This window comes from Mesoplodon mirus, assembly GCF_964341445.2.
Source record: "Mesoplodon mirus genome assembly, chromosome: X".
NCBI classification, from domain to species: domain Eukaryota; kingdom Metazoa; phylum Chordata; class Mammalia; order Artiodactyla; family Ziphiidae; genus Mesoplodon; species Mesoplodon mirus.
Window position 1 is genome coordinate 43,878,506 of NC_138981.1, and position 12,871 is coordinate 43,891,376.

The 12,871-nt window shown below is 41.9% G+C and overlaps 1 protein-coding gene across 4 annotated transcripts in view; it reads right to left on the bottom strand.

Annotated features, from left to right (window-relative positions):
- ZNF41 (zinc finger protein 41) overlaps window positions 1–12,871 on the bottom strand; it is a 59,252-nt gene that overhangs the window by 15,596 nt on the left and 30,785 nt on the right. For 3 of the 4 annotated variants that reach the window (XM_082610762.1, XM_082610764.1, XM_082610763.1), the window contains exon 3: window positions 11,713–11,757. The exons of the other annotated variant lie outside the window; for it this stretch is intronic. In XM_082610762.1, the coding sequence (XP_082466888.1) occupies window positions 11,713–11,757 (45 nt within the window). The remainder of the gene's footprint in view (window positions 1–11,712; window positions 11,758–12,871) is intronic. 4 annotated transcript variants of the gene reach the window in all.

A 12,871-nucleotide genomic window follows, 5' to 3' on the forward strand; every position in this document is an offset into this window, starting at 1 on the left:
GGGGAAAGGAAAACAATAAAGCCTTTAAAAGATAACATAGAAAAAACCATAGTAGAGATGCATATCTTCATCATCTTGGATTATGAAAATAATTCTCAAACAGTATGCAAAAAACATTAACCATAAAGAAAAAGATTGATGTCTGTCTCCAATGAAGTTTAAAACTTCTATTCATTTAAAAGACAGCATTATAAGAGAAAAAAAAAGGAAAGCCACCAAGTAGAAGATATCTGCAAACACATTACCGACAAAGGGCTCATATCTAGAGAATGTAAAGAACCCTTACAAACCAATTTTTTTAAAAAGAAGAGAGAGATCACCAGTAGAAAAGTGGGCAAAGGGTCTGAACAGGCATTTTACAAAAGAGGAAATCCAAGGCATTAATAAACACACAAAAAGGGCTTAACTTCCTTGGTAACCAGGGAATGCACATTCAAACCATAATGAGTTACCATTACACAACACCTACAATGTCTTCAGTGAAAAAACCCTGGCAATATCAAGGATGTGGAGAAAAAGGTACCCTTGTACACTGTTGTTGAGAATGTAAATTGGTACAGCCACTGTGGTAAACAGTTCCTCAAAACACTAAAAACAGAACTACCATATGATTCAGCAGTTCCACCCCTGGGTATATATCCAAAGAAAACGAAAATGCTAATTTGAAAAGATACATGCACCCCAATGTTCAAAGCAGCACTATTTACAATAGCCAAGACATGGAAGCAACCTAACTGTCCATCAACAGATGAATGGATAAAGAAGATGTGGTATATATATACAATAGAATACTACTTAGCCATAAAAAGAATGGAATTCTGCCATTTGCAACAACATGGGTGGACTTGGAGGGTATTATGCTAAGTGAAATAAGTCAGACGGAGAAAGCCAAATACTATATGATATCACTTATATGTGGAATCTAAAAAATAAAACAAACTAGTGAATATAACAAAAAACAGGAATAGACTCACAGACATAGAGAACAAAACTAGTCGTTACCAGTGGGGAGAGGAAAGGGGGCGAGGGGCAAGGTAGGGGTAGGGTATTAAGAGGTACAAACTACTATGTATAAAATAAATAAGCAACAAGGATATATTGTGCAGCACAGGGAATATAGCCAATATTTTATAATAACTATAAATGGAGTATAACCTTTAGAAACTGTGAATCACTATGTTGTACACCTGAAACTTATATAATATTATAAATCAACTATACCTCAATAAAAAGTTTTTTGAAGAATGGCAATATGAAGTGTTGAAGAGAACATGGTGCAATGAAAACTCTCATATGTCTAATGGAGCTGTAAATTGGACGACCATATTGGAAAATCTTTTGGCTTTACCTGGTAATGTTGAAACATGCATACACAAGGACAGAGTGATTCCATCCATGGAAATATGCTCAATTAGAATATGTGCTCATGTGCAACAAGAGGCCTGTTCAAGAGTATTTACAGCAGCATTATTCAAAATGTGTCTAATATTTCATGAAAAAAAGTTTAAACTTAACAGTAATTTAAAAAATCAGTGTTCAGCATAACAGTAACAGTATCTACTCTCTTTGTGGAAAAATATGAAGGATATTTTCTTAGTTGCTTTTATTTGTGTAATTTATAAGCATATACCACCCATCCACCCACCCACCCACCAACTAATCAAGACTGGTTTCTTGGTTAGGGAAATCTGTGGGACTGGGGGAAAGAACTATGTGAATGTATTACCTATTAAAAAATTAAGTTTAAAAGTTACCAGTGGGTTCAAGATGGAATAGATACAATTCTCCCTATTTCTCCTGCTAAGTAGCTACAAACCCTGGACATTATATATAAAAAAAAAAGATAAGAAGACTGTCAGTTGGAGAGAAGGAGGCTAACTGCCTAGGGACCTTGGAACCTGAGGAGTGACACAGCAGTGATTTCCCTGAGTTTTCTTTTCACCCCATATATCTTGGACAGGGTGGTGGAGAAGCTGGCAACCCAGAATGCCAACTGGTGCAGATAAAAACAGTCCCAAGAAAGACTGCTATCTCTAGCCAAAGTACCAGGAAAGGGCCAATGTAGCAAGAGAGAAAAATTTAGATAATTACTGCCCTACTCCAGCCAAGCATCACAGAAAAAAGCTGAAGCTCCCATCCCAATTCTCATCAGCAAAGGCTGAGTGGGGAGCCTAGGTTTTCATTCCTGCCTGGGGATAATAAGGCCCCACCCACACAGTGTCAATTTAGGCTATGTGGGGATCTTGAACTTCTACCCTCAACACAGTAATGAGGTACCTTTTTGTCTCCCCACCAGGGTGGTGTCAGAGGTGGTCTGGTGGGGAGCATGAAATTCCACCTCCACCCAGGATCAACAAGGTGCTTGTCCCCTCTGGGGTGTCAAAGGAGGCTAATTAGGGACCTGAACTTCCACCTCCACCTGGCAGTAAGAAGGAGATTCTCCTTTTTTAGCAGAACAGTGTTGGAGGGAGACTGCTAAACACAAGATTTAAATAATATCCAGAGTCTCAGACTTCCCAAAATATCCAGGACATAACTGAAAAGCAGGCATCATGTGAAGAAGCAAGAAAATCTTAACTGGAATGAGAAAAGACAATCAACTGACACTGACACTGAGATGACACAGATGTTAGAATTATCAAGGACTTTAAAGCAGCCATTATAAAAATGCTTCAGGGATTTCCCTGGTGGCACAGTGGTTAAGACTCTGCACTCCCAATTCAGGGGGCCTGGGTTTGATCCCTGGTCAGGGAACTAGATCTCACATGCATGCCACAACTAAGAGTTCACATGCCACAACTAAGGAGCATGTGAGCTGCAACAAAGGAGCTCACCTGCTTCAACTAAGACCTGGAGCAACCAAACAAATAAATAAATATTTTTTAAAAAAGCTTGGCTATGCATTAGAGTCATCAGGGGAACATTTTGTCCCTGTGCTAACAGTACTTTGTTATTATTTTTTAAAAATGCTTCAATATACTTAAATGCAAAAACAGAAAGTCTCAGAAAAAAAGATATAAAGAAGAACAGAATGGAAATTTTAGAACTGTAAAATAGAATAACCAAAATTTTAATATCAGTGGAAGAGCTCAACAGCAGAATAGAGAGGACAGAGGAAAGAATTAGAGAACTTGATAGAACAATAGAAATGATCCAATCTGAACAACAGAAAGAAAATTGACTGGAAAAAAAATGAGCAGGGCCTCAGGGACCTCTGAGACTATAATAAAAGATCTGGCATTCATGTCATCAGAGTTCCATAAAGAGAGGAGAAAGTGTGGGGCTGAAAAGTATTTGAAGAAATTATAGCTGAAAATTTCTCAAATTTGGCAAAAGATATCAACTTAGAGTTTCAAGAAGCTGAGCAAACCCCAAAAGGATAAACCAAAGAAATTATACGAAGACACGTTATAGTCAAACTTCAGAAAACTAAAGACAAAGAAAAAATCTTGAAATCAGCAAGAGAGAAATGACACCTTACCTATAGGGGAAAAACAATTAAAGTGACAGCAGATTTCTCACCCAAAACTATGGTGGACAGAAGGAAGTGGCACAACATTTTTCAAGTGCTGAAAGAAAAGAACTGTCAACCCTGAATTCCATATCTGGCAAAATTACCCTTAAGAAATGAAGCGGCCATGGCCATTAAGTACATGAAAAGATGCTTAACATCATTAATTATCTGGGAAGTGAAAATCAAAACTACAATGAGATACTACCTCATACTCACTAGGATGGCTAGAATCAAAAAGTCAGATAATAACAAGTGCTGATGAGGATTTGGACAAATTGGAAACTTCATACATACACTGCTGATGGGAATGTAAATTGGTGCAGCTGCTTTAGAAAACAGTCTGGCAGTTCCTCAAATTATTAAACATAGAGTTATCATTTGACCTAGCAATTCCACTCCTAGGTGTATATATATACTTGAGATAAATGAAAATATATATCTGCATAAAAACATGTACACAAATGTTTACAGCAGCATTACTTATAATAGCCAAAGGGTGGAAACAACCCAAATGTACGTCAGCTGACAAATGAATAAACAAAATGTGATAAACCTGCACAATGGAATATTATTCAGCCACAAAGAGGAAGGAAATACTGATACATGTTACTACATGTACATGCTACACTTCTTCCCTATCTATTTGCCTACCTACATATATATCTGCTGACCTATTATGGACTGGTGACTTCTTACTTTATTCAGTGGGTTATAACCTATTACTATCATTATTTCTTTTGCTACTCAAATTGTCCCCGATTTGGCCAGAGGGAGCTCCTTAAAAACATCATGCTGAGTCAAAGAAGCCGGACAAAAAGATCACATGTTATGTGATTCCATTCACGTGAAATGTCCAGAATAGTAAAGTCTATAGAGACAGAAAGCATATTAATGTTTGCTTAGGGTTGGAGGAGGCAGGGAGGTGAGGTGGGGCACAGTGATGGCTTAGGGGTATGGGGTTTCCTTTTGAGGTGATGAAAATGTTCTAAAATTGATTGTAGTGATGGTTGCACATATCCATAACCATACAAAAAACATTGAATTGGACACTTTATTTTTAAAATAAATGTATTTATTTTTATATTTGGCTGCATTGGGTCTTTGTTGGTGCACACGGGCTTTCTCTTGTTGTGGAGCATGGGCTCTAGGCACGTGGGCTTCAGTAGTTGTGGCACACGGGCTCAGTACTTGTGGCTCGTGGGCTCTAGAGTGCAGGCTCAGTGGTCATGGCGCATGTTGCTCTGCGGCATGTGGGATCTTCCTGGACCAGGGCTTGAACCCGTGTCCCCTGCATTGGCAGGCAGATTTTTAACCACTGCGCCACCAGGGAAGTCCCTGAATTGGACACTTTAAATGGGTAAACTATGGTATGTGAATTATATCTAAATAAAGCTGTTACTAAGAAAGAAGAAATGAAGAGGAAATCAAGATATTCTCAGAAGAAGGAGAACTAAGAAAATCTGTTGTCAGCAGACCTACCCTAAAAGAATGGCTTAAAGGAAGTTCTCCAAACAGAAAGGAGATGGTAAAAGAAGTCTTGGAACATCAGGAAAGAAGAAAAATGGAAAGAGAAAAAATATGGGTAAATACAATAGACTTTCCTTTTCCTCTTGAGTTTTCTAAATTATATTTGAAGGTCAAAGTAAAAAGTATAACATTTTTATGATGTGGATCTCCATGTATGTAGAGGAAATATTTAAGACAGTTGTAATTGGTGAGGGTAAAGGGACTTAAAGGGAGCTAAGTTTTCTACACTTCACTCTAACTGGTAAAACGTCAACACCAGTAGAGACCTATGTGGTGATGGAATAGTTCTGTATCTGGATTATTGTACAGGAATCTACACATGTGTAAAATGGCAGAGAACGACACACACACTGCAGAAATGTCAATTTCCTGTTTGTGATCATTGTACTCTAGTGACGCAGGAGGTAATCATAAGGGGAAACTGGGTAAAGAGTTACATGAGACCTCTCTGTACCATCTTTGCAACTTCCTATAAATTTATAATTATTTCCAAATAAAAAGTTTTAACAAACTACTAAATTATCCTCAGAAAGATTGGAGTAGGGGACACAGCGAAAAAGATCAAGATGCTATTAAAAAGGAGCACTCACAGGAGTTCCCTGGTGGTCTAGTGGCTAGGATTCGGCACTTTCACTGCTGTGGCCAGGGTTCAATCCCTGGTCAGGGAACTGAGACCCAGCAAGCCAAGCAGCACAGCCAAAAAAAAAAAAAAAAAGGAAAAAAAAGGGGGGGGCATTCACTTCTCTCCTCTCTATCTGCCTACCTATGTACCTACTTACCTATTATAGGGTCTGGTCACTTCCTACTTTATTCAGTAGATGATAATCTATTACTATTATGATTTCTTTTGCCACTCAAATTGTCCCAGATTTGACCAGAGGGAGCTCCTTCAAAGTGGCTCCTGTGTCATTTTGACATGTTCCCATCTTTTGAGTGCTTCATTACTTCCCAGCACAATGAGTTCTTCCAGAATCATTTTGTACTTTCTCTGTTCCAACCCTGGAGTCAGTCATATCTCCAAGAAGCTCTAGTTCCTATTAGTGACAAATGGTAAATCAAGGTGTGCTCATTGTGCCTGGCATATAATTGTCATTTCAGCAGTCAGAGAAAGGAATGTTTTTCCTTAAAGGAGAATGCCAACTAATCAATATAGAAGAAATGATGGAATTAGAAAAACACCATTAGGGAAATAGCACCGTAATTAATTGTTACAGGCAAGAATCATCGCTAGATGCTACAATCAGTGGACAAAAGCGTGAGAAATAGTCTCAACGTATACAGTCTCAATGTATCTCCCCACAACCTAGTTGTTAATTACAAAGAGAAATATAGTAACTTTACAGTACCTGACAGATGCCATCTTAGCCAGGTGATCAAAGTTAACTATCAATAAAGGACAAATTGGTATTGAATTCTTGCCAACGTGAGGCACTGAGAAGAACACAGCATCATTTCTGTGATGTTTGACAAAAATGAAAAACCTGAATCTAATTATGAGGAAGCAGGAAAAAAACCCAAATTGAGGGACATTCTTCCAAATGGTGTCATGAAAGTCAAGGAAAGGCTAAGGAACTGTTTCAGATTAAAGGGTAAAGGGACATGACAACTAAACATAATACATGAGCCTGGATTGGATCCTGGATCAGGGGGAAATGCTACAATGGATGTTATCATGACAACTGGGAAAATTATTTACAAATTGTATGTTAGTGAAACCGAGCATGACCCTGTGGGGCTCCTGGACATGGAAGCCTTTCTGTCCCCTGTTCTTTTTTTTTTTTTTAAGATTTTTGTCTTTATTTATTTATTTATTTGGCTATGCTGCATGGCTTGTGGGATCTCAGTTCCCCAACCAGGGATTGAACCTGGGCCCTGGCAGTGAAAGCCTGGAATCCTAATCACTGGACCACCAGGGAACTCCCTGTCCCCCATTTCTTGTTTGTAGGGAATAGATTCCAGCCTCCATGACCTTCCCTGACTTCCAAAGCGCAGATTTGAAGAGTTGCTAATCAGGTAAGGGAGGGGATGCAGAGACAAGGGAGAAGCAGCCAAGAAACAATAGTGTAGCCTTGGGGCAGGGTCCTGGTTCCCTCTCAAGGGATACACATAATATCTTTGAGCTCTTTACAGAACTAAAACCCCCAACAAGTGGAAGGTGTTAGCATTCTTCATTCCAGAGAAGACCACATGAGGCCAGATTAAAGGAACCAGAGAAGCTCATCAAGAGACTACCTGAGACCAGATTAAAGGAGTGCAGGCCCTGCACACACTCTAATCCTTATCAGCAAACCTGCTCTTGAACCATTGCTATAAAACTCCTCATCAAATCCTCCCAGGTTGGGACACACAGTTTTTCGGGGCAGGAGCCTACTGTGTCCCCATTTGTCTGACAAAGCAATAAAGCTACTCTTCTCTACCTCACCCAGAACTCTGTCTCTGAGATTCGATTTGGCACTGATGCACAGAGGCCGAATTTTTGGCCTCATTAGGTAATTAGATAATACACATCAAATATTAGATAGTACTAGATCAATGTGCAATTTCTTGATTTTGATAACTGTACTGTGATTATGTAGGAGAATGTTCTTGTTCTTAAGAGATATACATTAAGTATTTAAGGGTAAAGGGGAATTATGTCTGCAAATTACTCTCAAGTGGTTCAGAAAATAAAGTTTTAAATATATCTGTGTGTATACACTACATACATACATACATATATACATAAATTGAGAAGAGAAAGCAAATGTGGCAAAATGTTAACCATTAGTGGTTTTGGGTGAAGGGCAAAAGAATCAAACGTTTCAAAAGAATTAACGCTTTAAAACTCTTAGTAGAAAATATAGGCAAATATTTGTTTAGGCCTTGGGGTAGGTGAGGATTCCCTAAACAACACAAAAAAATGCACTAAGTATCAAAGACAAGATCTAGTGATTCAACTGTGAGGAAATGAGGAACCTTTATTCATTGAAAGACCTTTGTTCTTTGGGGGCCATTATTAGTGAGTGTTCAGGGGCACAGAGCAGGCATGGAACTCACAGTACCTGCTCCACCACGAGCAGCTCCGGGGGCAGATCCGCAAGCACTGGGTGGTGCCCAGCACTTCTCCATCCACCAGCTCTCCTGAGCACAGCCCCAAGGGTTGCTGAGAGCAGGACCTCCACCTGAGCCTCTAGCAGTATGTCTGACCTACTCCCCTTCACTGCAGCAAGGGCACTCACCCAGGGAAAGCCCTGGGGTCAGGCTTGAGGGAAGCTCTCATTCTGCCTGCCCATCCTCCTGATCCTTGCTCTCTTGCCGGTGACCCCAGGACAGACTGGCAGGTGTGTAGGTGACACAGGGGAGGAGCCTCAGGTGGCAGGGAGGAGTGGCTATTTGCCAACCAGTATGGGAAAATTAAAATATTCTATCATTTGGCACTGGTAAACATTTTTTTAAAACATTTTTTTTTTACCATTTTAAAAAATTGAAGCAGGCTTCCCTGGGCGCGCAGTGGTTAAGAATCTTCCTGCCAAGGCAGGGGACATGGGTTCAAGCCCTGATCTGGGGAGATCCCACATGCCACAGAGCAACTAAGCCCATGCGCCACAACTACTGAGCCTGTGCTCTAGAGCCTGTGAGCCACAACTACTGAGCCCACGTGCTGAGAGCCCGTGCTCCACTACAAAGAGTAGCCCCCGCTCGCCGCAACTAGAGAAAGCCTGTGCACAGCAACAAAGACCCAACACAGCCAAAAACAAATAAATAAATAAATAAAAATAAAAAATAAAATAAAAATAAAACTTGAAGCATAGTTAGTTTACAATGTTGTGTTAGTTTCAGATGTACAGCAAAGTGGTTCATATATATATATATATATATATATATATATATATATATATATATATATATATATATACTTTTTCAGACATTGTTAAATATTTTAACAACTCTGACAGCCCAAGCTGGTGGACAAAAGACCACCCTCATCTGTCTCTCCCTCCCTGGGAGTCACACAGGGAAAGGGTACAAAGACCATGTCAGGCATAGATGCCCCTCTGATCCCTTTCCCCACCAAAACAGACGCTTCGGACTCCACCCTGGCTGGGTAGGCTTATGTGATGTGATGGAGAGAGATTTTGGAGCTAGTGATTTGGATACAAAGTTGCTAATATAGAACCACCCAGATTCTAGCCTCAGCAGCCACATACAAAAAGGTTTGGTTTTATGGCCCATTTCTACCATGGAGGATGGCCTGTGTCTCTGCCACCACCAGGACACTTAAAAGGACTTCCTCATCCTAGGTGAGGATCCCCACTCCAGCTCTTGACGGCTCGCCAGTGAACCACACAGCAATGTCTCAGTCCCAAAACATTCTGCACTCTCACCCCAAGGGAACGCTGTGCTGCCAGGATTGGCCACTCACTGCCCATTCTGTCCCTGGCCATCTGCTCTATCCCACCCTGCAGCTGGCTTGGGGCTCAGTCCCCAAGGGCTGCTCTCGCTCCTGCCCCAGCACACTTCTCCATCACCTCCTGTGATATGACCCTGCCCTATCCCAGCCTAGCAGGAGGGCTCCCAGGGCACTTACTAGGCTGCTTGAAAGTGTGCAGTATAGCTCACTGTGCCCTCACCTGGGGTTGGGGGTGCCCTAGTCTTTCCTGCTCCCATGCTCCTCCCTCTGACTTTCCCTGCTTACCCTACCCACTCCTGTCCCCTAACTTCTTCCTGCTCCCTCTCCTGATTCTTGTTCCCTCTGCATGGTCCCCATCTGACTCTTCCTTCATCCCTCTGTTTACTGTTCCCTCTAAATGTTTCTTGTTATTTCTGACTGTCCCCTGGTCTGTTTCCTGATGCCTCTGTTTACTGCTTCCTCTGATTGTCCCTTGTTCCATTGTTCCATGCCTCCTGTTTTTCTTCCCTCTGGCTGATCCCCGATGCCTCTGACTGTCCTGTGTTCCCTTTGACAGCTATTCCTCTAGCTGATCCTTAGTCTGTGGCACCATTCTGGTTGCACCCTAGTCCATCTGGCTGCTCCCTGATCCTGATGAGGCTTTCTCATTCCTTCTAGTTGACACAGACTGACTGCCCTTTGACTCCTCTGCCTTCTTTGTAGACCCAATTCTTCCCTGCTCCTTGGGCAGTCCTGGAATGCATTTCTAATATGCTCTCATCTGGTGCTCTGAATCTGGTCCATGGACCACTCTCTGTGAAGTGCTGGTCTACCTGGCTCCTAGCCTAGGCTCTTGATCATCAACATATACTACTTCTGTGTGCTTTGTGCCACAGCTGGGTTCTGTACTTTCACCTTCTCCATCACTTGCATTACATCTGACTTTTGACTGGCTCCTTTGGCTGTTTCTTGGGCAGGGTGACCAACTGTCCCAGTTTGCCTAGGACTTTCCCTGTTGTAGCAGTGAAGTTCCACATCCCATGAAGTCCTTATTGCCCTATCTCAGGGAACTCTGGATGCTCCCCAGACTCTCTCTGGCTTCTGCAACTGTCCCTTAACCCCAGTGCCCACTACATGGGGCCTCTGGCTTCGGGAATGGATACTACGCCTTCCAGCTGTTCTCTAGTCCCTCTAGTTGTTCCCAGGTCAGACAGGCTGCTATCCAAACCAGGTATATCTTTGATGTCCACTTTGCTGTTCCCTCTGCCTACTCCCCAACCTCAACGACTGTTCCTTGTTGCCTCTGGTGCCCCTGGCTACTCCTCATCCTCAGAGGCCCTTTTGCCTCTCCAACTGTCCCATGGGTCTGTCCCTTTCCTGCCCCTCCAACCTGTTCTACAGCCTCAGCAGCTGGTCCCTGCTTCCTCTGGCTGCTGCCTATCCCAGGCTCATCTTCCCCATTTCCCATTTCTGTTCCCCAGTATCTCTGCCTTTCCCCATCCCTTCAGATTCTCCTCTGATCCCTGGTACCTCTTGAAGTGGCCTGTCTGGCAGGCTCCTACCCAGTACACCAAACCTTTTTGCTTTTTCCTTTTAGCTGAATCTTCTGTTTCCTTGTCCCTCTGGATGGTCCCTGTTCCCTCTGGTTGATATCTGGTTCCTCTATTTCCTGGTCCCTCCTCCCATTTTGAGATCCTTCTAATTGTTCTCATATCCTTTGGCTCTTCCTTCCTCCCCACTATATTTTTTTTACATCTTTATTGGAGTATAATTGCTTTACAATGGTGTGTTAGTTTCTGTTTTATAACAAAGTGAATCAGTTATACATATACATATGTTCCCATATCTCTTCCCTCTTGCGTCTCCCTCCCACCCTCCCTATCCCACCCCTCTAGGTGGTCACAAAGCACCGCTCTTCCTTGCTCCCCACTATTAACACCTCTCCAGCCCCAACTACTGTTTCTTGGTCTCTCTGATGCTCCCTGGCCTCTGGCTCTTGTTTCCCATTTCCTCTGTTTGTTCCACTGATTTCCCACCTGCCCCTGGGCCCCTTGGCTATCCTCTATTTCCAATAAGTGCAACATGGTCCCTCCAGCTGTTCCCTGTGGCTATTCCTCATCCTTCTTTCTCTTACTGACCCCTCTGCCTGTTTTCCAGGCTATTTCTTAGCCCAACTGGCTGCTCCTCACCCCTGGGGACATTTTTATTGGTTCCTTTGTATCTCTGCCCATTCCCTGCTCTCTGACATCTAATGAAAAAACTAAGAACCTAACAAATAAATACGTGAATAAATAATATTTACCAGGGTCTTGGTCATTTCCATCTCTTCTTGCAAATGGGCAGAGGTCTATAGTTGGGAAGGAAGACATGAGTGGAAAAATGTGCCTTGCAGAGATCAGAATCATTCGTCTAGAAATTTCCACACATTGGCTGGGCAAGAGGCCATGTGCAGAAGGACCGGGGAGGACCACATTGTTGTGGCCCCAACCTGTGGGTCTGTGACTGATATGATGGAGAAGAGCCTGGACAAGGACAATTTCCCAAGAGTGGAAGTGCCCTACTGTTAGGCAGCAATTTGTTTACCATTCAATGTCCCTATACCTTTGACTCAAAATATAATTTCAGTGACTTGGGCAAAAAGATTTAAGTGTAAGAATTTCACCATAGCAGTTTTCATCACAACAGAAAACCTGGAACACCCTAAATTCACATATAGTGGATTGGTTAAATTAAATATAGTTTATCCATAGGATATAAAGCTATGCATCATGTGTGTGTGAAGAAAAATATTTACTGCCTAGAAAATTATATTAAACTGCCAAGTTAAAAAGGAGAAAACCAAATACTATTATTTCATTTTTAAACTTGAGCTATATAATGTGTGTGTGTGTGGTATGTATGTACACTCACAGCCCCACATGTATACCCACATACATGCAAAGATAAAGGAAAAAAAAACTGTAAGGAACTATAGCTAAATGTTAACAATGATTAACTTTGGCTAATGCTGGAATTATAAGTAATGTTTTATTCTCTTGTATTTGCTTACCTGTATTTTCTAACATTATATTGTGAAATAATGAAATTATGAAATAGTAAACATCAAAATAATTTTTTAAAATTTAATATTATCCTAATGACCACATGACCCTGAGTCCCTATGACAACGAGCCTGTCCCCAGAGGTGACAGCATCCACAGGACAGTCAGAAAGAGGGAGCTGTGGGGCAAGGTCTGGCTCCCTCATCATCTTCCTCTGTTTACAGAATCTCAAGGGGAACTTTTAGTGGGAAACTTGGTCTTGGCTATTGTGTGGTGAGGGCGGAAGACATGGTCAGGAGACAAGGTTCCAGTCCACTGCTGTCACTCACAATCCCAGAGGCCTGGGCAAGTCATGTACCTTCTCAGGCCACTTGACTCATCTTTGAGAGGAGGAGGAAGAAGCAGAAGGGCCCTAGAGAC